The sequence below is a fragment of the Xiphias gladius genome, chromosome 9 (genome assembly GCF_016859285.1).
Source record: "Xiphias gladius isolate SHS-SW01 ecotype Sanya breed wild chromosome 9, ASM1685928v1, whole genome shotgun sequence".
In the NCBI taxonomy this organism is placed as follows: domain Eukaryota; kingdom Metazoa; phylum Chordata; class Actinopteri; order Istiophoriformes; family Xiphiidae; genus Xiphias; species Xiphias gladius.
Genome location: NC_053408.1, coordinates 11,974,619 through 11,999,398, shown reverse-complemented (window position 1 = coordinate 11,999,398; position 24,780 = coordinate 11,974,619). Strand labels below are relative to the sequence as shown.

The 24,780-nt window shown below is 39.8% G+C and overlaps 2 protein-coding genes across 3 annotated transcripts in view; both read right to left on the bottom strand.

Moving 5' to 3' along the window:
- svild (supervillin d) overlaps positions 1–4,122 on the bottom strand; it is a 51,101-nt gene extending 46,979 nt beyond the window's left edge. The window contains exon 1 of the mRNA XM_040135132.1: positions 3,757–4,122. The gene's annotated coding sequence lies outside the window, so the exon portion shown is untranslated. The remainder of the gene's footprint in view (positions 1–3,756) is intronic.
- Positions 4,123–5,820: 1,698 nt separating this feature from the next.
- LOC120794471 (glycylpeptide N-tetradecanoyltransferase 1-like) lies at positions 5,821–24,203 on the bottom strand. 2 transcript variants are annotated; one of them, XM_040135575.1, is made up of 13 exons: positions 24,048–24,203; positions 23,739–23,887; positions 11,100–11,272; positions 10,758–10,902; positions 9,683–9,801; positions 9,401–9,492; positions 8,715–8,831; positions 8,436–8,606; positions 7,796–7,904; positions 7,415–7,585; positions 7,090–7,257; positions 6,529–6,666; positions 5,821–5,977 (listed from the first exon to the last, which is right to left on the bottom strand). In XM_040135575.1, exons 2-13 carry the CDS (start codon positions 23,791–23,793, stop codon positions 5,954–5,956), a joined length of 1,482 nt encoding a protein of 493 aa, XP_039991509.1. In that variant the 5' UTR covers positions 23,794–23,887; positions 24,048–24,203; the 3' UTR covers positions 5,821–5,953. The 2 variants fall into 2 exon arrangements, with proteins under 2 accessions (XP_039991509.1, XP_039991510.1); XM_040135576.1 differs by lacking the exons at positions 23,739–23,887; positions 24,048–24,203 and adding an exon at positions 11,302–11,354 and having other exon boundaries at positions 11,100–11,208.
- Between the last annotated feature and the right edge of the window lie 577 nt (positions 24,204–24,780).

Below are 24,780 nucleotides of genomic sequence, written 5' to 3'. Positions count from 1 at the left end.
TAAAATTGAACGGGTGCCTCAAATTCAGTGTACCTGATATTTTTAATGGCACTATAGCAGAAACTTTATTGACACAGGAACTATTGTTCAAAATACTGCGCACACAATCTAATGGTGATAAAACTCTAAGAATAAGATGAAAAAAAGGGAAGAAAATTTTGAATTTGCTCTTTAAACTTGTTCCATTAAGATAGATTCAAGTGAACCCTTAAAACCCCCCTTTAATTTATATTAACAGCAAGTGTTGCTTCCTTTAAAAAAAAAAAAAATAATAATAATACGATCCCTATATATGGTTTACCAGAGATAAATTTGTTTGTGCATGTTTTATTAATAGATGTTTCATGGCAACATCTGTCACTCACATGGGCACAAAGACAGCAAGACCCTGGCGGACATGCACAGAAAAGGTTGCCCATGAACCCACTTGTTTTGAACGCAGATTCAAAACACCCTCTGACATGTTATTCACAGGCTTTGTTTTCACTTCATGATGGTGTCAGACGAAATTCAGCTCTGTCAGACAGCTAAAACAAAGTCAAATGTAGTATGGAGAGAGGCCTTGTGCTGCCCCTAAGCATGGAAACTATTATGTGTGCACAAGTCAAAGTCTGAAGAATAACCATATGTTTATGTGCCATGCAAATATTACACTGGTTTAAGACGTCACTGAAGTGGGCCTTGACTGTGTAGTTGCTGACTAAATATAATTAGCATCTTAGTGTCAAAGCTAGAAGCTGTCCACACTAACTGCTAGCAATGTTTATAAATATGTCGTAGTGGATATTAGCCTGAGGGTAACCCCTAGCATCTGTCCCTGTGGAGTTCCTATCATTCACATTGTCACATCCCTTCTGCGTTATATAAATATTTGTACTGCAGAACGTCTTGGATGGTCAGCCGACATTAAACTCTACTGAGAGCTGAGGAGAGAGGAGAGAGATGGGACTGGGGGGGGGGTTTGATCTTGTGCCTGACTTTGTTGCAGCCAAGTTTTGCAGTTCAGCTGCTGCATGTTACTTAACTGTTAAGTAACACAGGCAGATACTGTACTGCTTCAGACTGAGACCTGCTCATAATACTGATATCTATCCGACCACGTGAAACACTTTCTACTCTAATAAATAAATTCTGTCTTACTTTGTACATGAGCATCTTCATAGCTTGGCACTTCTTATGGAAAACCTTCACACGAGAGCAAGAGGGATACACTTTCAAGTGTTTCCTAAGCCTCCTTAATATTATAAATACAGTGTGGTCACAAATATAAGCAAGGAATAGAGAAAAAAAAAGAAAGAAAAAAAAAGCCCTTAGAGGCATCTTTTGCCATTTCGCTTAATCTCACCAGATTCAGAAATTCATGAATAAAAATTCACTACAAAAAGGTATCAATTCAGCCATCCAAAAAGGAACATAAAGTAGTTAGCTCCTAATTTCAGACTAAACCGAGGCAATCCAGGTGCACAAGTGTACATACTTTGGGCTTCTCTCTTTTAAAGCCTTGTTAAAAACCTTAATTACCCATATAAATCTAGGTTACAATAATTATTTAACCAGTGTTTTTTTTTTTTTTTAACATCCCTTCAATTACTTTTCAGCTAAGCAACACTCCGTGGGAGGTACATTCACACAGGGCACGAAAAATCTCTCACCTTTTTGACAGCATGCTGGCAAAACAGCAGCACAATACACAGAATAAAAGCCTACTGAGAGACCTTCAAACGCTCTGAAGCTTTAAAGGGGACGGAAAGTCCTCTGCTGGCTGCAAAAAATTAGTTATAAAACACAAAGCCAGCAAGCAATTGGGCAACACTTTGGTCCCACACTTTTTGAGGGTCCAGTGAATAGGTACCGCTGCTTGCACATAAAAGCGTAAATAGCTTTCCCAATTAAGCTACTACTTCTTTATCTAAAACAGCTCTGAAATGTGTGAGCATTCTAGAGAAAAGGCCAGGGGGATTTTTATAAGCTGTGATTCAGACCTTTGCACTTCTTGCTATTGTTTTCTTGTGATGTTAGTGATCCAGGAATTGAAACTTGATCCTCAGTTGCATTCATGAAAACTTGCTGTGAAGAGAAAAAAAAAAAATAACAAGTTGATGTTCCAGTACAGAAAAAGGCAAGTCCATGCAGCAGGAGCCCTCATCTACAGCATGCTCCTCTACCCTCCGAAAGCCCTCGCACCAGTGTTGAGTAACAAGATCCCTAGAGGGGCAAGGCAGCACCACCCCCAGATTGACTGACACGAGGCGTTCCAGTGAATGATAAAACTCAACACAACTGCATAACACTCACTTCTGGTCAACAACAATGGAGTGTCTGTGACTTTGTTTGGGGTCTTTGGGCAGGTAAAGGGCTGCAGAATTATGTGGGTGGGAGGGGGAAAAAAGAAGCATGACACGAGCCACTCCCTTCTTCTGATCCAGCTGCTCTGCACAGGCTGGATACTGCTCAGTGGCGAGTGCGCTTTGTCCATCAACTTTCTGTTATTTCCCAGCTCCGCAAAAGTAACACAAAGCAGCACGCTCAGTTATTATTGAGCCGCAGAGTAACACAATCATGCGCTGTCCTGACACATACACACTGAGCATGTCTTATCGAGGCACACATCTTTTTTTTTGTTTTGCTCAACACCAGCCCGGCTGTTGTGACACAGGCCACTACAGTGGGAAAACTACAGTTGGGCAAGCCTCAAATACCATATCCCTCCGATGTGAGGCTTGGATGAGTTTCATTCTGTTCAGCATTTTTATTAAAAAAGTATCAACTACTCTTAAAGTGATAGATAGCACAAAATTAAAAGAAACTGTAGTACCTCTTGGAAGCAAGTGAGTAACTGAAGTAAATGTGGGATACATTTTCACGCAGTACATTTCAAAAGATACTGTGTAATGAACTTCAGGCTACACGCTAACTTAGATAATCTAGTTTTTAGTGACATTACTGTAATCCTTTTCACCACAGCAGAGTTGGAAAAATAATGTACATAGTGATAGTGGGTTGTGAGGCAATCCCAGCGTTCTCAGACTTTTTTATCACTTTGTTTTCACAGGTGTTTTTGTACAACAAGGCACTAAAATGTTCACTCCCCTCGGTCACTGTTTACAGAGGGACTGCTCAGGGTTAGATCTTGGCTGTGGAAAGAGGGGCAGGAAAGCCACTCAAATAGTCTCTGCTGACTAATCTGCCAAAGTTAGACAGCGGGTGAAAGAATTAAAAAAAAAAAAAAAAAAAAAAAGCCTAAAAATTGAATGGACTATTGAGCATTGTTCTCTTCATAGGATGCAGTTATGCATGGCACAAACCTTAAAAAAAAAAAAAAAGGCACAAATAGCAAGTAGGGGTTTTCAGATGCAAGATTAAAACAGCAGAAGGGTTATGTAGTGTCAAATAAAAAGCAAAGATTTCCTCCAGTTTCTACTGTATTCTCACTGTGAGAACTAGAATGATGTTTAAGGAAGGAAACCACTTTGACTAATGTAACGACAGTAGTTGTGTGTGTGCGCGTGTGTGTGTGTGTGTGTGTGTGAGACAGCGTTTCGACACAAAACTACGCATCACATCCTTGCATGTAACATTTTGTTGCATAAAAATACGAGTGTGACGGATGAGCATTTCCTTACACACACATCAAACTCTTCAAATGGCTCACAGGAAGCTCACAGGTTGTGCCAATGGCTCGAAATCAACAGGAGTGCAAGTTCGATCGCAACAACGTACTCGGTACAAAATACAACATACTGTAAGGCAACATACCTGCAATCATTTATGGAAGTTCGACCACGAGGAATTCACTGAGATACAATGATTTGTCCCGTGTGAGACAGTTGTCGAAACAAAACACGACCAAACCACGGTTAACTCTTAACCGCACACTAGCTGTGTTTTGGAAAGTTCGTGACAACGCTAGCTTCAACCCGAGCACGCCCGCAGTCGCCGGCGAGAGCGAGTCCACGACGAGAATGAAAGAAACAATGAAAACAGATCGACCCTAATCTTCCTTAGAGAACAGTCAGGCTTTTTTTACGCATCCTTCACCAAAACTGAGGGGAGACAGGGCTCCGTCCTGCCCGGGCAGGGTGCTCGGTCTGCGGCGAGAGGCGCTGTCGCTGCTACTGCTGCTGTTGCCTCTGCTGCTCTAGTGACACTTCAAACTTAAAATGCTTTCTCGCTTCTGATTGGCCCGAACTCACGGCGGTGCTGCGTTCACGTGCTTCCAGTAAACGCCCCCTTTCTCTGATTGTGGAGCCCAATGTAAGGCTTGTGTTTCTGTGGAAAGTGACATTTTGCAAGTTAAGTCAACCAAAATACAGAGTCGCTTGCTTAGAAATAAAAGAAATATACACTCAGTTGCCATTAATTAGGAACTCCTAGCTAAAGCTAATGCAGTCTTATACTTCAATGTCTTCCATCCAATGACTGGATGGCAAATTATTTTCAGGAACTGGAAGACACCTGGAGAGCCTCCTTGTAGGAAAGACTGTCATATAGGATGTCTAAGGGGACAGAAAAATACTTCCTCATGAAGGATATGACTCATTTATATCAATGAAGGTAGGCTAAATAACAGAAACAGCTCTCTGTATAACGCAATACAGTTCAACAGCACCACAAACTACATCCTCCAAAATGATCGTACAGCAGAATCAACACCTCTGTAAAACAATTTCAATAAAAACTTAACATCGTAACCTTCAGGTAGGACTTATTGCAGGAGTGTTATTATTATACTTATTATACTGCATTCGTTTTAGCTTGGTGTTCCTAATAAACTGGCAACTGAGTGTACATGCCCCACTTAAGGAAGTATCAAAGAGAACTTCTGATTCTTTCATTTGATAAATTGTGAGGGGCCCAAAGAGGTAAAACTATCCAGTCGTTCCAACACACAGGGAAACACACATTTGATTTATGTTAATGATTTTCTTACACATCCAACAATAAATGCAAAGTAGTTGATGTCTGTATCTACAGTGCCTCTGTTGCTGCTTGCAATAAAAAGGCCACCGTTAACATTGCAGCGCCTCCTGCTGCTCATGCTCTTTAAATGGGTTCTGTCGAGAATAAACAAATGACTGTGAAATGACATGCTTGTTAGCAGCAACTCAGGAAAAAAGGTGATAAAAGGACAGAATGACATGCTTTCTTGCAGCATGAGATATGGCTTGGGGGAGCATAAATTACTATATAGCACTGTCCTTTGGGTTATACTCTAGCTTTGTTTATGAAGGGGTTAAATCCATGGGAGCAGATCTTTCATCAACTTATATCTTATATCAATATCACGGCCAGATGAGATTGAACTTGATTGCATTTACGCCTGACAATATGTATCTGCTGCATGCACACTGAAATTGGATTGTATGGGCATGTATTAGATTGAGTGCATGCATGAGTGTCTTCTTACATGTTTATGTGTTTGTGTGTGTGTGTGTGTGTGTGTGTGTGTGTGTGTGTGTGTGTGTGTGTGAGAATGATTAATGTTTTTGTCCTCTAATCAAATTTGTGTATTGGTCCTACTAATATTATGTGTCACGTCACTAGTAGCTATGTGAACCCAGACATACACATACACACACACACACACACACACACACACACACACACACACACACACACACACACACACACACACACACTCACAAAATGGTATCAGGATATACAGGGATCGTTTTCTGACCCACATTAATTTATTTTTTAATCATGTCAGAAATTATATTTCCCTTTTGCAGAAGTGCTTAACCCAGTGGATAAGTGACAGCAAGATGAGAACTCATTTACAAATAGAATTTTATCTTTATTTCTTTCATAGATCTGTGACTGTGTGTTTTGCAGTTTGCCAGTTTGTATTTTAAACCCTTATTCATGCTGTTGATGCAGTTTGATGTCCACTGTCCTGCCAGTCACTCCGGTCCTCTCCTCTTCGACACTCCCTTCGTCTCTCAGTGGCAGGTTAGTTGGGAAACACTAAGCCCACCTGTAAAACATTTGCCCATCAGCATAAATTCCTGATGATGGACAGCTATCAATCACAACCATCATCCCCACTGAAGGTAAACTCTATGAGGCTGAAAACTTGTATTCCACAAAATTCTACAGATCAATGCTCCACTTTGTATTTCAGCATTTTACCTTTGTTGATTGTGTTTACAGTTTTGGTAAAGGTGCATTTTAGCAGCTCCTCTTCACGTATCCTCATCCCTGCTGAATTTAGCAAATACTAAAATCTATCTAAAACCATTTTCAAACATGGTTTTCTTTCTAGGTTCTATGTGTGTTATTACCCTAAATGTATTTCAATTTCTCACTAAAAGAAAATGCGTATTCATTTTCTAATGCACTGGATACCATAATAGTGTAATGACAAACTTCTACTGTAGTATTTATTTGAATCAAAGAGTTTCATCCCACTTAAAGGACTGATTCCATAGCTATTTTTGCAAAATACACACATCTGACAGGATTTTGGGCCTTGAACACATAGCATGACCGTGTCTTGACAGGTGGTGACATAGCAGTAACCAGTACCTTGTCTGGGCTCATATTAGGACACATCCAGTTGTACAGGTAGTAATGGAGGCACTCGTCACCGATGCTGAACTTTAGCTTCTCCAAGAAATCCTTGTTATCCATTACATCAAGCGCAGAGAAGATGTCAAAACGTTTCTATCAGCGAGGAAAAAGAGCATTTATTTTGTCAAGACACACACAAAAACAAATTTTCACATCCATGAAAAATGTTTATGTCAATAACCCTAAACCTCATAGGCCAACTCTTGGCTTCTAACTCTGAGTATATTGATAATCAACTGCATAATGTATGTGAGTTTGGAGGAAAAGAAATCCGAAATCATTTGAATGTCTTCAGTGGATGTTATGTGAATATTATGAGTTCTAGTGGATTAGTTACACATCACAGTGTTGAGGAAGTTAATTAGTAATATACAACCGATTACTAGCCTGTCTATGACTTTGTTAACTCATCTTAGCTCATTTGAACATGCTGAATACATGCATTTGCTACAAATACTCTGTCAGACTCCTTGTGCAATTGTTAAATCAGTGGGATTTTTATCCTGACACACTCACAGATTTAGCAAGGACCAGGATGTCCTCCATGAGGTCAGCCAGGTCTGTGGCAGTAGAGGCAATGCATAGGAGTTGAGCCGCTCTCAGGCCAGTGTGGACTGCGTGATTCAGCACCTTGGAGGAGACGCCATAGAAGCTCACCACATCTGTCAGTGTACCATCATCACCCTGTGTGTGAAGAGGGGAGGTGAATGAATTCTTATAGTAACTGCTTCAGTGTAATGTGTGGCCTTTTTTTTTTTCCAGAAAATGGCGAGGAAAGTTTTTCCCTCTCCAAAGAAATGAAAAATATAGATAATGTAACTGGCAAACTGTGAAATCAGACCTCCACCACATAAGTGTCGATCACATTCTCCCGTGGCAACAGCCAGTGCTCTACTTCCTGAAGAGACAAGACGGGGCTGAGATGAAACTTGCTGCTGTTTGTCTGGAGTAGTGAGTGTATCCCTGCGACATCTTTTTTGGTCATAGGGCGCAAACCTTTCGTCTTTGTCACCTTGGAGGAAAAGAGAGGAAAGAAATAGCAGGACAGAAAAAAAAAACCTTTTCAGTAACCATAAGGTCCTCATGATTAAAATCGTTATCTTTTGATATTTTTCATCCGTTTTTTTTGCCAGCCCGACATTTTGGTCATTGTTTTTGGGCCAAGGTCAGACCTCTAGTGGCACTAATAGTTTTTTGTCTCTAGGTGGCAGCACAAACTCACCTCAGGCAGGCGGTTGAATTTGCGAGCTCTCTGCAGGTTCATGTTCTGTCTCAGACCCGGGTAGTTGACATCCATCAGCTTTTGGGGATTCAGAAGGCGGTGCCAGTATCTGAAATGATTAGTTTATTTGACAGGGACGGCGAAGGTAGACATTGCCTCATAAGTAAAATATCAAAGATATACACATACTGAAGATAATTTGTAGACCCTATTGTAACAGATTTGTTTGGAAGACAAAGCATATACACTTCAAACAAAGACTGCATGTTTTTGCTAATTATGGGGAAAGTGACACCCATAAACTGATAAAGAAATTGCTTGTTTTCATTTAATTGCCTGAAAACTTGGTTTCAAAACTTAAGAATTTCATCATAGAATTGAACATCATTAATAAATAAGCAATAAAATAAGTTAAATGCAACCTGCTGCTTGAAGTTATTACTTTTTAAAAAAAGCACCCATGAAAACAGAAATCTATCATGTTGTTGTTGTAGCTTTGGCAAAAATGTTGCGTTCAAATTTAGAGTCGTAATAAGAAGGTTGTTGAGAAAATAGTTTTTCAGGGGCTTTAAAAGTGATAATTGTGGCTTCACTTCCCCTTTAAATCAAATGTGAATCAACCCTGTGTAGGAGCTACTACCTGCAGGAGCTTAGAGGAGTGGGCAGCACTATGCCAGCTGTGTAGACAGCCTGGTGGAAACCCTGCTGGTTGACCCGTCTGGTGAGCTCACGGATCAGAACCGGAGTCATCCGCTTGAGGCGCAGCTTCTTATGAACACACAGGAATTTGACCTGTACCATCCGCGTCTGCCTGAAGAATATGTTTTGAGCGTTTTGTTGGCAAGTGCTCTGAATACTAACATTACTCACCAGGATTCACATAAACACATACCTTCGCATACATTTATGAGCTACTCACGTCTCATATACACGGACATCTGCAGGAACAGCAGCAATGAAGCCAACTAACTTCTTATTGGTGTCTACTCGCACACCACAGTGCCACTGGGCCAGCCAGTTAGGAGGTTGTAAAGCCCTTAAGAGGGAAGGAATTACAGTTTCTGAAGTTAGACTCTATGAATAAATGTAAGGGGAGTTCAATAAACTCTGATTAATAACTATTTCCAATTAAAGAATTGAGCACGAGTTGACTAAGCTTAAATGAATAGAGCAGGTTCTGTTAAGCTCGGGGCCAGGAACCTGTGCCAGTTCCTGGAATGCTAATTATTAGTTTCAAAGTAAATGTTATTATGTTTCGTTGTAAGTCTTCCCCGAAGGTGGAGATACCATTTATGCAGATCAGAGAGAAAAAACACAGTAGCAAAGAGATTAGAGTAGCAAACCTGTACTGATACAATATGTCGGAGGGTCAGAGTAGAAAGTTAAGTGGGAAAATTATCTTGTCCTTTTCAGACACTGAATGTTTTAATTCCTCCAGTGTAACTCAGAGGCTAAAATAAATTCACTGTGATTGTCTGAGGCATGTGCACTCAGTCAGTCTCCACTAGATGTATAAAATGGTTAATAAATGTTTTTTTTAAAAAGGGTACAAATTCTGAAAATACAGAAATCAAAAGTGACAAAATGCACCTGCTTGGATCTTACCATTGCAGATACTCCGGAGAGAAGTTAAATCTGATGGTGTTGTCGTCTTCCTCCATGTAGTTCTCATTTAGTAGAGTGCATAGCTCTGTCAGCTGAGATTAAAGAAAAGCATTGAATTTGCAGTAAATCTGAGTCAACCTTTCCCGAACTTCACACCGCGAAACGTTTGCCTGCCGCAACTTTCACCGCAGAACGCAGTACAGGCCCTTACTTCTGAAAGATGGAAATTCCGAAGCTGTGTGTCCGTGCAGTTTCTGGAGTAATTTACAGTTAGTAACTTACCACCGCAGGGCTGCTCAGGTCCAGAGTATCCCAGGAGAAACCTTGAGGTAGAGAGTAGGGCTCCTTACGGACACTGACTTCACCCTCTGCTATTGGACCATGAGTTGTAATATTGCCATCTGAGGACATAAGTATAAAGAGGAAAGATTTTATATTACAAATCAATGTAGATCAAATTTATTCTGAATATTTTATTCATAGTGAAGGATGTATATGCTCCCAGTAATGACTTTTTAAAATGTATACTTTATAATGTTTTTATAACGCGACTGCTTATAGGGCTTCTTCTTCTTACTATTTTGTATAGAAACATAACGTATAGGCAATTTTTTATTTTATTTTAAATTCACAAAATTAGTATGGAATCTCATACAGATACTTTAAGCAACGGAAAAAACAGTGGCTCTGTATAGCAATGCTTTACTGAGCAGGTCCCATATTGTTTGTAATCTTGTCCGCTAACTGCACACACACTTGGCTGCCATACCCATCTACAACCCAGGGTCATATGATAGACATTTATGCCAATTGTCTAACATTTGGTGGTAATGTGCTTTAAAAGGTGGGAATGTGCCAATAAAATGGCAGAAGTAGCCCGTAAGTCGACATAAACAATGTAGGTTTAAAAATATTCACAAGATGGATTTGCAAAAGTTTTGACTTTCAGTATTTCTGTACAGTGAAAAGCACATATTTTAATACTAAAAGGAGTAGTTCAATTTTTGGGAAATACTCTCATTTGTTCTGTGGCAGAGAGTTAGGTGAGAAGATCGATACCACTCTCTGTCCGTTAAATATAAGGCTACTGTCAACTGCTTAGCATACAGACCGGAAACAGGGGGAAGCAGCTAGCTTGGCTCTGTACGCAAGGCCACAATATCCACCTGCCAGCTCCTCTAAAGCTCACAAAATTGACATGTCATATCTCGTTTGTCTAATCCATGCAAGAAACAAAGTAAGTCTAATCCAAAATGTCAAACTTTTGCTTCAAGCATAAGTTTGAGCCAATACTTTTGTTTTTGTTTTTTTTTACTATTTAGAATATTTCTGGGAGAGGAGAGAAATTACTTCTTACCCAGTCTGGGGACAGGCTGTGTGTCCCAGAAACGGTAGGTATGTCTCTTGGCCTGCTGCAGGGTCTTGGGCAGGCTTGGGCCCAAGGAGAAGAGGTGGAGGGCCTTCTGGATCTCCTGCTGCTTCTTTTCTGGCAGAGAGTCCAGCTAGGACAGAACAGGACAGGGAAAGGACAGGTTGAAGACTGAAATCACCCAGAAGGGTAAATCACCTTGAGTCACCTTGTCTACATGTAAAAGACATTTATCTGTTTCATATGCGAGTGGCATGAGTGTGCACACAGTCACAAATCAAAACTAGTAAAGACACCAGTGCATATATGCACTCACACAAAGACACATACCATGGCGAATGGGTCTTTGGGTCCCTCTGGTCTCCAGGCATCTCCCTTCTTTTGCTTCTTTTTGCTCTTTTTTAGACTTCCACCATCATCCTCTGTCAGCTTCTTATCACTAAAAGACATATTCATGCGCTGACCTTCCTGCGTGCACATATTCGGATATCCAGTCAATTTCACTGAAAACAGAGAGGACGGGCGTACTTACGAGTTAGAATCAGTCATTGTGAACAAGTGAGAATCCTTGAAGCTGAGGGTGAACTGGGGTGTTTTCTGACACATTTGTGGTTTTTTCGCTCTTATCTCGGCGAGCAGTGCGGGGAGGAGAGTCACCGCCTCAGCTACCAAGCCCAACTCCCACCCAGCAGATAGATAACTGAGAACAATGCCAACAATTAAACATGACTTCTCACGGTCTACATATGTCAGACAGCTGCTGGCTAGAGCCCTGTGGCAGATTAAAGCTTATAGCAGCTTGATCCAAGGAGCAGGTTTAATTGGTTGAGGTTGTCTAATTGAAGAGTTCCCATATTGTCTTCCATTTGAAATCCAGCACTGTTCAGTAAAGTGTATCACCATTAGCTCGGCATTTTGACCATAGACTCATTACCAAGTTGTTGAGGATTATTCCACACAAAGAACAAATGTAACCTTTTGATTGACATGATGTGTGTTGATATATACGTGTATATAGTAATGACAAAGAAAAACTAAACAACAAAGTAAAAATTATACAAAGGGTTGCATTTCATTAATTTTCTGCTGCTTTCATAATCTAAAAATACATAGCAATATGGGCTTAAAAATATTTAAATTAAAGTATTAATGATTAAAGGAAGATTTTTAGGCATTTTCTCTGAGATGGCTTGCATCCGACCAATAATTTGGAAGAAGACAAGATTCTTAAAGTAAAGATTATAAAATAATATTAAATAAAATATAACTAAAAACCAATTCAGCCGACAAATTCAATTCAAAATTTGTAGGTTTATTTCCCAGTGAAGAAGGATGAGAAGAATTCTATGAAATCGAGAGTACTTACTAACTTTGAATTTGAGAATATAAGAGAGAGTTGTTTGTCAAAGTAAAAGTTCTTTACTAAAATAAAAATATATCCCTACATGGTAAAAGGTGGTTCCCAGGATAAAACACAAATGCCAAGAATTTAACACATTCGCAGATCCGTAACTAAAGTGTCATCCATTATCCGACTGACCATGCAGTCTCTGGATAGGGCAGACACTGAGCCCACATCTAACTATGAGGTTGCTAAATGCTGCTGGGGGAGGCGGGGGGGTTTCCTTTTTCTTTTCTTTTTTTTGGATTCTTACATTTGAGATTTAACGTAAGAAATAAATAAAAAGAGCCTACATCAAAAAGATTTGAAAAATACAGATAATACAGAACTACGTGTTTTGGCGTTTCTGGCTTTAGTTCAAAGCCATGCCGACTATCAGCTGATCATTGTGTGGCCACTCATGCAATCACTAGTTATATTCAAACAAGTTAGTCTGTTAGTTGGGCCAAGTGATCCAACAGCTCACAGCTTCTCTCTGATGATCATTCATATCATTCATATCTAATAATAACTGTGAAACCTCTTGCATTGTGCATCTTGTATGCTCTTCTCTGTATACCCCAATGGAGGTTTACTAGAGCCCCTGTGCAGTCTGTTGTATGTCATCACATCTGGGGAGCATCCTCAAGAGTACTGAGCATTTTTTGCCTAATACATCTGTATAACCATTGTGCTCTAAAAGGTTCAATCTCCTTTTATCTGAGTGTTTTTAGCTGAAACACGTATACGTGTAAAATAGATGCAGTCTACATTTATTTTTTTATTTATTTTTTTTTTCATTTTTAAAGTGCAGCCAGGAGCTATTTTTGTCTCTACTTCATGGTTGTACTGTGTTATTATCCTTCCACTGAAAGCTAAATGCCAACAGGAGAAGGATGCTACCAACGCTTGTCACCAATCAGGGTGAAGTAGTGGAACTAGTGCAGTCCTATAACCGGTATACCTGGCTAAGCTCATAAACAGCTGATGACTTGACAATAAGGAGGCAGAGGGCGAGAGCAGAGAGGGCAGAGGAGCATGTTCCTCTTGGGGCTCAGGTGTTTCAACACCTTGTAACACACTACATGTTTCACCAATTACTCATGGTCAGTGCGCTTTCACTTTCCAGCGACAAGTCTTGGGATGCAGGCAGGATGACCAAACAAGTGACGCAGCCGGCTCCACACCCTCGAGGTGTCAGTGGGACAGACGATGAAGACTAAATGAAATCTCTATTTGAACAACATACAGCATGTCTCTGGTGAGCTAATGCAGCTTCTAATACACTGTAAATCTGTGCCCATCTCTGTTAGCATTCAGTTTTGTTTTGTTTTGTTGTAGTTGTGTCCCATTTCTGCTGGGAATCTGAAAAAGGCTCAAATTTCTCACAAAATTCATTAAATTTTATTCTTATAACTGTGCTGGAGCTCTCTTGAGTTACTTAAAGAGTCGCTCAGGTTTGTTGTTGTGTGGAAAATAATTTACCAAATTTGTCAAGGAGGCAGGTAAATAAAGTTGAATGTATTAATGATTTGAGTCTGCCTATGGCGATTACTGTCATACGCCGGATAAACTGATGACTACTGTGATTCAGAATGTAAGCATAGATATTTGTCTTCTGTGTAGCTAGCACATTCAAAACAGTAGATGATAATACATAGTGTATATAGAATTCAGTAAGATTTTATTCATTGTAATTGTCCTTTTTTCATGGACTGGCCTGTACATCCTCGTTTCCCGTTTTTCTATGATGTTTTCTAGGAAGTTTTCTATGATGACTACTACTGTGTTTTTATGATGGATATTTATATACAATTTGATGTGGTAATATGGCATTGGTGAGAAGCAAAACCCACAACCTGTTTATCCTATGAGAGACAGCCGTCTGGGCAGAGATGTTAAAACATTATTTACTACTTTTACTCTATAAATTATTTATCCTATACATGCAGTTATAATAGGTGTAACTTAATCCCTAAAAAATGAATGTCATATATTAACACCCAGGCCTGCAGATGGTGCAAAAACACAGACAATAATAAAATACACCACTATTAAAGCCAATCAATAATAAACTGCAGTGTGGCAATTTGTTGCTCTCTGCTCAGGGGATATGAGGAGGCAAAAGCAGCCTCTGTTTGTTGTGTGTGTGTGTGTGTGTGTGTGTGTATAGGTGTGATCGTGCAATCATGTGTGTGTAATTGTGTGCCAAATGTGTGATTGTGTTGTGCTGGTGCCTGCAGTACACACACACACAGACACACACACACACACACACACACACACACACACACACACACACACACACACACACACACACACACACACACACACACACACACACACACACACACACACACACACACACACAGTCAGAACCATTACCAATCTGTAAATAGATCTGTATTGCTGTGATCTTTCTGCCGAACAAGATCCTCCTCGCTTTCTCTTCTTCCATCTCCCTCTTCTCAGTGTCTGTGACTCGGTTGTTTGTGAGAGTGGATGAATGAACAACAATCCCTGCATCTGCATCTGCCTTCCAGTTTCTCTGACTCACCGTATCTCAGATATTTCTCTTTCAGCTTATTGTTCTGTTTTTGTCTCATTCTCTCTCACTTATGCAATTCTTTATCTAAACTCAGCTCAACTCAATTCTTTTTCAAAGGCTTGACTGTCAAATTAGTCATCACAGTCTCCAAATGTATAGTAAATTCTAAAAGGTGCAAAGGAATGATTAGGCCATTAAATATCTGTCTATCTTTTGCATTCAGTCTCGTTAATCAGTGGGCTGGATGATAATCATTTTTCTCTTTTACCAGAGTGATACCCTTTCATCCTTAACGTTTATTTTTAGAAAAATTAGACAACCCTGGTGTTTCAGATCATTGATCTCAGTGTCCCTGGATTACTGGGGGTAGGGGAATGGCGGACGTTGGTGTGTTTTACTGTCTGCTACTTCTTGTTTGAAGTAGCAGACAAGTAGTAGAATTGGGTAAAATTTGACAAAAATTGACTTTGCCCCCCCCACCAAAGTCAATTTTTGTCAAATTTTACCTAGAGTTGCTTTAACCAGTTATTTTTTCAGGATTATCCATTATGAATGTTCGTATTTAGCAAGCAGGTTGCAGAAACAGTAATACAATATTGCCTTACGGCAGGGAGAACAGTACATTATCTATCCAGCACTTCCGAGACACTTGTCACTCATCTTGATGGGCTGTCTACCTTGCAAAGGTTTCTAGCCTGAGGCTGAGCTAACTGGCTCCAAACAAGAATGAAGATTTAATAGAAGCTAGCCTGTGGGATCCACCCCTGGAAAGTTAAAACGCTTTCATAATTAGCCCTAAAACCAAAACTCTGAGTCTAATCTTTTGGTTAAATTGGAGAAGGCAGAACCAGTCTCTTTCCTGCCTATGGAATTAGTGCAGGTCTGGCTTTCTCATCAAAGAGTCCAGGACAATAATTTGATGTTGCCAACAACTGAGGAAATGAGAAGGTGGGTTTTGTTCCTATTGGAGGGTCATCCTTCTTAAATCCTGCAATCGCAGGGCCATGTTTGTTGATTTTATTTGGCCATGTTGCCAGCCTTGATAAGAGGACCGGACAACAGGATTTGCATTCCCCTTGCACTCTGAGCTAAATACTGTTATCTTTCTCTCTCTGCCAGATTTTGCCATAAAGGTCTTACTTTGAATGTTGAAGCTGGCTGGCTGTGTTATCGGCAAATTGTCTCTTCTGTCCACATTTAAGGCAAGGACGTAGGGGGTGACTGTTGGATAAAATAGCTGTTGTGGGAGATTGAAACATTGACTTTACAAATAATGACTACTATATCTACAACCATGGAAAACCATCCATCCCACCATTCCTTTCTGTCTCCCTTTCTATCGCTCTCTCTCTCTCTCTCTCTCTCTCTCATATGCTCATGCTTTCCTTACTCCTACAAAGGAATGAGACATAAAAAAGAAGCAGTGACAAACTTTACTCGTCTGGGCGAGTACCGTTCTAAAATTTCATTCAGCCTTGACTTGGGGAAAATTAAAAAAAATTAAGAGAATTCTTAAGGACAAACAAGACAAACACATGTGAAATATTGCATCAACCTTAACTACTATTGGAAAGTTGTCAGACATTTGGAAACACAGTAACAAAGAGGGATAAACATACTGTTATTTTTCTATAAAGTTGTGTGGGTTTACTTTCAGACTTCAGTCTTGTTTAAACTACAGCCTCTCCATCACCCACAGTTTGTCTGAAGGATGGATTTTATTAAAATTAGCCAGTCCCCAGCATTTGGGATTTTAACCACAACTTCACTTCTTTTCTACTGCACAAATAAAGGTAGAAGTACAGCAGTGTGTGTGTTTGCGTGTACGTGAATGTGTGCTTGTGTAATTGTTTCACTCATGTCGTGGGACAAATATCTGTCCCTGCACTAAGATTATGGGGACTCACCTCCCATTTGGAGACAAAAAGCTGGTCCTCATAAGGTAAACCGTTACATTTTAAGGTTTAAGGTTTTTGGTCAAGGTCAAGTTTAAATTTAGGCTAAAATTGGATTAAGGTTGGGATTAAGTATGTATTGGTTACAGTTAATGTTAAATTAGGTCCCAAGGAAATAAATGAAAGTCAGTGCAAATAAAATTAAAATTAAAATTAAATAAAAAGTAAAGATTATCCAGTTACGGGCCAAATGAACACACCGTGCATTGATGAGAATCGTTAAATAAGCTGATTAAGAAAGGCTGTAACTGGAAAACATGGAAGAGCTTTAATGCCTATTTGATCTGAGCTACTTTCACCTACCGCATTACCAACAAAATTCTTCCAACTGCTTCCCTGAATGAGAATGCGACTGTCCTGCTGAGAGTGCAAATCCACAAGAATGCCAAGTTTAGAAAACTGGCAACCCATAGGGAAGGTACAAATAAGGATTTAAATATTATTAATACAACAAAACATAAACTACTGTATGAGCACTGTGCAACAAACTGTCTAGTCTACACTGTTTAATCTTTGAGACAATCTTGTTTGCAGTAACCATTTTGACCAGGATGACTACTGCCAGTCAAAGAGGAGAAGAAATCCTACACCAAAGCTAAAGGCTAAAGTTATTTTGATAACCTGCCATCAGTACAGATGAAAGCATGGCATGATAAAAACAAAAAAAAAAAAAAAAAAAAACAATCACTCAATAAGCCAGTATTATTTACAAATCGTCAATTGAGCCGTGACTCATTATAAAATAATTACATAGATCAATTTCCCCTTTTCAGCAGTTGACATTCATAATGATGTGATATCAGCAACCTTACGTCATTGGGGTAATATTCTTGCAAAAGTGTAAATGGACTGCACTTATATAGCACTTTTCTAGTCTCTTTTGACCACTCAAAGCGCTTTACACTACATGCCACTTTCATCCTTTTTACACACACATTTATACAACACTTTTCTATACACACACACACACACACGCACACATTCACGCACCGATGATTCATCAGAGGAAATTTGGGGTTCAGTATCTTGCCCAAGGACACTTCGACATGCGGACAGAAGGAGCCAGGGATCGAAAACCACGGACCTTCCGGTTAGTGGACGACCCGCTCTACCTCCTGAGCCACAGTAGTGTAAAAAAGTCATATAGCCGAACATTATAAGACCATTTTTATGCCATCATTTGCATATCCTATACATTACGAGTTATCAGAGAGATTATTAATGATAATTATTAATGTTATTGCTGATAGGATTCAGCGTGACATCTCCTCTTGTAAACATCAGAAAATGCCCCCCTGTGCAAATAATACAGGTACTGAAAGGGATGTTACAACAGAAACTGGAAGAAGCGAAACGTACACAAAAAGGTCTCTCTCTGTAGGGATCCTTTCCGTTATGTTGTCAGACACTTATAATAACAATCTGAACCTGTCAGTGGCAAAAACCAGCACTTTTAGTGGAGAGAACCTTTGGTTTACATTGCAGCCATTTCGCCTTTGCTGGTTCATTGCGTCCCATTTATTTTTGTCCCTATTAATCATTCAGACCCAAACAGATGGGAAAATAGGGCCCAGCTTTAAAAATACAGGAATTTTCCTTAAAAGAAGGGGGGTGGCTTTCAGTCTAAATATCACCAATTTAAATGGGACAGGGCAGTCATTTGGCGTCAGGTGAATTCATTTTACCATGTGGGGAACTTCTGTGGCACAACACTGAATGAGAACTTTCTTGTTTCAGCTCAGTGTTTATTTTCTCTTAAGGGATACAAGGCCTTTCAACTCAAACCCTCTGGCACTGCCTCCCTGACAGCTACAAAAAAACAAACACGTATCTTTGTCCAAAAATTGTTGCCAAGAATGAGGCCGCAATACTGTAATTCAAAGTACAAAAGTGTATTGAAGTGCATCACTGTGTTTGTACAGTAAACGAATGTGTGGCTTGCTTGGAAAATAATAAAACAGTTGGATGACCATAATGTGAATATAAACTGACTCCCGTGATTCCAGATGCAGTAACATCCCAAATATGGAATTCATCGCTATCGAGTACAGTACAGAGAAATACATTAAGCTGTCATTCAAAGTACAAATTTCACTTTGAACACATTCAAAATAGGCTACACTGTTTAAAATGCATTCTTAGCTGTTACAACCTGTTAATCCTTATATCAGCTCAGCCAGTCAGTTTCAGACCTCGAGGCTAATTTCAGTTCAGTAAATGAAAACAAGGAGTGCACAATTCAACTCACTGACTCAGGACTGGGTCTGAAAAATTAAGGAGCTGAATGAATTTTATGTTGAGCCTCAACGGCAATGATTACAAGAAGTGCACCTAAGTTATTAATCCGTTTACTTAAAGAAGTAATTCAGGATTTTGGGATATACACTTATCTTTCTTGCCGAGACTTAGATGAGAAGATTGATGCCACTCTCATGTTTGTCTCCTAAATATTAAAGCTACAGCTTGCAGTGAGTTATCTTAGCTTAGGGGAAATGGCTAGCTTGGTTCTGTCCAAAGGTAGCAAAGGTTTTTACATATGTCATACATATTGACTCAGATTTTTTACGGATTAAACAAACAAGATTTAATGTGTTAATCAGTGGGTTTTAGGGCGGCTGTTAGGTGGATTTTGTTACTTCTGAACAGAGCCAGGCTAGCCGTTTCCCCCTATTTCCAGTCTTTATGCTATGGGACTGATACGAGAGTGGTATCGATCCTTTCATCTAACTCTTGGAAAGAAAGCAAATAAGCATATTTCCCAAAATGTCTAAGTATTCCTGTAACATTTTTTAAAGGGGAACGACTTTCTTTAGTTACAGATTTATATCATCTGTAACTATGGAGACTAGTCTACCAGAATGCACAATATGTGCTATATCTATTCATGCAACTATATGTACTCCTATCTTACTTGATTATATTTTGAGCAGGAAACCAGTCTTTTGGGATTTGGCCATGGTGGTTTGCGCATTCCAAAATTCATCAGTCACATTATTCTAGCAGCCAAATTAATTTTGTGCTTTAAGTGAACCTCCATATGCTGGTTTGGGTATCTGCCAAAGTGGTTGGTAGAAGTAGCCTAGATGAAGCTTAACAACTGCAGTCAAAATTTACTAGCATTTATTGCTTGTTGGCTCATATTAGTTTCCCACACTGATTGTGTGTGATTTACCTTATGTGGGATGCAACTGGAATAGAAAACGAAAAGAGGCACTTACTTCATACAGCGTCCCTATGAAAACTGAAACCTGCCAACAATATCCTGCCATCTTTTATTGTGTTTGTTTTGTTCATTTCTTGTCCTACCTGTCATGTTCTGTGTCCTCCTCTTACCTGAATTTATAATCCTTTGTTCTCTGCAAAGAAGTCTGTGAGAAGCCTGTTTATGAAAAGGACTTTATAAATAAATTTGTCTGACACCAGTATCTCCAGGAAAATGTAGTAACCCATTTAAAATCAACTAATGACCCAACTTTGGATGCTACACCAGCTCTTGAGGAGTGCCAAAGCAGAAAATTTCAAGCTTGAAGGAAAACAGTTCTCCCTCTGACTGCAGCAGAAGCAGCCTTAGGGTCAGATAAATAACTCTGCTTAAGTTAAGGAAACTGTTTTTGCTCCATTTGGGACATTATTTCATCTCAGTTTCATCACAAATCAACCTGAACAGAAAATGCAAGACTTAGACATACCCCTTATTCCCTATTATGGTGTCTGCTTTAGTTTCAAAAATTGGACTATTGCACAGATCACAACAATCATTCCTCTTCTCTTAGAAGTTTACTGTAATCCTATGACCATTACTTGACAAAATCTGTAACAACATCAGCGTTCAATTTCAGTTTGAAAACTACGCATGATCACACTCTTTCGGGAAGCTTTGGATTTAGACGTACAAGTCCGTTTAACACGACAATCTGAGTTTGATTTAGTTTAGATAGATCAGCTCCAGTCTTCCATCTGAGTGTCTTCACAAATCAACATGACAGAAGGAAGAGCAGACAGATGAACTGATTAAACAAAAGGAGGAGCGGGTAGAGGAGAGACGGGGGGGATTAATAAAAGAGCAGCTGTGCTATTGGGACTGTCAAGCCGCATGAGACCCAGCAAATCACTTTGCTTGGAAAATGATAGGACAGTTCATCTGATCATTTTGGTTGTGTTTGTGTATTATATGCATGGATGATTGTGTGTATGTACAGTACTATTTATGCACTGGATGCCTAACTGTGAACACATAAATTGTGTTTGTGTGTGTGAGAGAGACAGAACATCTGAGAGATGTTTCTGATAGATGAACAGATACCTTTGAGAAGAATGATGTCTGCTGTAGGAATTGAAACTACTTAGTTTCTTCAGTCCACACTTTTCACTACTGTTGTGACCTAAAGTAAACTCTTCGTTTGTTTATATCTATGCAGGTGTGTTTTTGCGTTCCCCAATGCTTCTCCTTCAATATGGAAGTCATGATTCTCCATGAAAACCTTCCAAAGGTAAACATTTTTTTTTGTGTTAATTTGTGTGCGAACCCTTAATTCCTGTAATAGTGGCGGGAAACATTTGCCACCGAACGGGAGCATGTGCATATGGTCTTCGCACAGATGTGTGTAAGTGTATGCATTTCAGTGTGTGCGCGCCATACAGATGAGCTTCTGATCCCTTCGTAAACCAGAAATCAATAGACCTGAGTCTGTATTCAGATGGTTAGACAGACAGTTCTGCTTCAAAAACACCCAAACATCACCTCTACTCCACATTCAGAGCACACAAATTTCTCTGTGACATTTCTGAAAGACAGACAGAGAGGAAAAGAGAGGCAACAGGGGGCAAAAAAGAAAGAAAAAAAAAGAAAAAGAAAAGAGCAAGAGTGAACAGTTCTATTTTTGACATCGGTAAAAGATGTGAAGAAACACACAATGACAGACACACGGACAGACAGTCATGGAGCAACAGAACATTGGTCCTGTTTTCTTCATTGGATAATAGAAACCGAGAAGGAGAGAGAGAGAGACACACACAGAGGGCAGGGGAAAAAAAAAAAAAAAAACAGGACAAAAAAACAGATTCATACAGATTCATGTAGTGTAGAGTGGATTTTGACTTCTACAAAGACAGAGGGAGGCCTTTCATGCTGAAACCCCTCCTGACAGAGACAAAGAAAGGAGAGACAGAGAGGTCATAGTAAAGACAACTGAACAACAACACAAAACCGTAAACAACTTTTAGTTAGCTGTGCTGCACATTCAATTCCAATGCACACCATGTTACAATAAATGGGCTAGTAAGTTTTCTCTGCCGTCAAACGTGGTTTCTTGTCAGGAGTGAGTGGTGGTGATGGTCATTTGCCGAGATCTCCAGACACCGTTGCGTTTACAAGATAAGAGGTTAGAATACTCCCTCTGGGCAGCGCTACTTCTTCATCCTCTCGTGTTAGACTGAGGGCAGACTGGACGCTACAGTGACTCACTATCGCTAACTTCAGTGGAAGAAAAGAAGTGATAGAAACAGAAGCAAAACAAGAGTTATCACTGTCGTTGCTTTCCTCCACTGGAGACAGCTCTTGGCGAGTAAAGGAATGAAGTTTGATGCTGAGCTCGCAATGTTTCTTCTAGACTGGTAAATAAATAGCTGTTAATGCTAACATTGGCTATGTAGCGAAGTGGAAACCACGTATAGTGATCACGGTTACAGCGATCAACCGCCTATATGGATCAAAAAGCTTGGGACAATCATTCCTATACAAATGCTGTTTTTATAATTTGCTTCTAGTAATCAAGTAGTCCGCTTACAGTGTTCATGTTCGGACTTTTCATACCTGACAACACATGGAGAAAGATTTTAAAACTGTTGTAGCCTACCTCTGCAAGCTGTCATATACTTGGGCTCTCTACTAACTTATTTATACGAGGTTTTTGGACTGCCACAGTGTGTACTGTCCCTGTCTGCCCTCCTAACATAAATTCACTCTGTGTGCCCTGTGCGTACGCGCGTGTGCGCTTGCTGTGTGCACTTGCTGTGTGCACTTAGATGCCATGTGATATCTTCCTCTACTCACTGGCTCAGTGAATTATTTTGCCCTCCTGCCATACCTGCTCTGCTGGCATTTTGGGACTTTTACAGTGTGTAATTATCATCCCGGCTCTGTCACAGCAGCAGGTATGTTACGTGAGTGGAGTGCAATGCTTTCACCCTGACTATTCAGAAGGGCTTAGAGCAGGAGAGGGCCATGCACTTTGTTAGCTTAATTTATCTTTAAATCAGTAAATAGGGAAGCTGTCCATTTAATTACTTTATATTCATGTAATAAATATACAAATGTCAATTAAATGGTATGAGAAATAAAGAAAGAGAAAAAACAATTGGTTATAATAGTCATCCGCTTATAGTGATCAATTTGACACAGACCAGTAAGTGGTTTTCACTGTAATTAAAGTAACATTTTCATATACACAATTGCTGCTGCTGCCAGTATTGCCTTGACATACCACAATTGTACTTCAGTTCCCAAAGCTTTTACTGTAGCTGCTCTGAGTGCCAGGTTTTACATTATGGTCCAGTCAAGGTGGTACAATGAAGTTCATGCACAAATGCATGAACTATTGAGGAAAAGGTGCAAGAGGCGTGGTGATATAGAGACTAGCAGGGCTAGTTGGTCCACTACTGTACAGTAGCTGGTGAGCTAATGGCTAGCAAGCTACGAATATGCTAGCACTAGTCAGTCACAATAGCTATCCAAGATTCTATTATGTCTGACATTTACTCCCCCCTGGCATTTTGTTCTCAGGATTATACATGAATTTATTCAATAAAGAGTTAGCAGGCTAACAGTTGTCAGTTAGCAAGGTTGTTAGCTCAGTCACTGACAGGACATTAAGACAGTTTACTTGACGTATTTGTACAATTTCTGACTCTTGTTCCGCAACTATCTATTGTTTGTCAAAGTTAAACTCAGTGTGAAAGATCCATGTGGATTTATTCTTTCCCTGCAAATTAGTTCAATTAACCACATTGATTTAATTGAAAAGAACTGATTTTGCCGCAAAATTTAACAGTTTCAAACGCTAATGTAATCTGGCGTTCAGTCTTACCCACTGGTGCACAGAGAGTGATGCACTTGCTGTATTTCTTAGGGGTTTTCTTCATCTTCTCTTGAAAAATGGATATACAGTATTTTTTGTCAATCGCTGCTATGTAGCCTGGAGCCAGAAGATTCTTATTTGGTTAATGGGGAGAAAGCCTGGGTAGAGATGAGGTAGAAATAGCGAAAAACAGTTAATATCATCACAACTGGTGCAAACAGGGTAACAAGAACATAGAGGATAGGACCCAAGTGCAGATGCCAGAGGCAGAGTTAATGAAGTTCAGTGATTTATTAAACATGTGGAAAGAAGGCTTACGGGATGGTGAGGCAGGCGAGTGTCAAAACCAGAGAAGCTGTCCAAATAGGCGGACAAGTCCAGTAAAGCACAGAAAGGAATCCAAAATCCAATTTATGTCAAAACACAGGTGAAGCTGGCAGGAACAGGGAACCAAGACGTAAAGCAGACAGCAACACAACATAACAGTTTGGCAAGGAACAAAGGTATCAATAGTGCAGGGCTGATTGGGGAAGTGGGAAAAGGTGTATGGATGGGTGGGGCAGTCAGGTGATGAGACAATGGAGATAAAGTCTGAGGACATCTGGTGGACAGTTTGGGGAATGCAGGTTTGAGGAGGTGAGGCGAGAAACATGGCCTGGGAGCAGTGAGAAGAGGCTGAAGATGGGCCGAGGGGAACAGAGGGACAGATCATGACAAATATGTCTGAAGGTGATCATATAAGACACCTGTCAATCTAGCAAACATGCTCCTAAAACTTCTCTGTGAGCTTTAATAGCTCCTTAATGGAGCAATGGAACCAGCATCAAGTGGCCATTAGAGGACTGAAGCATTTTCTACTTAAAATACTGGATGGATAACAGAGGATACACTAGGATACCAGAGAAAGTGTCACAGTATTGGTACAGTTATCAGTAGAGTAAGTATTGCAATATATTGTTGTATTGATTTTGTGGTATGTCTTGCTACAGCTGGGAATTTCAGCCTAACCATCATGCTAATGCAAAGGTCTGGGTATTATTAAAATAAATTT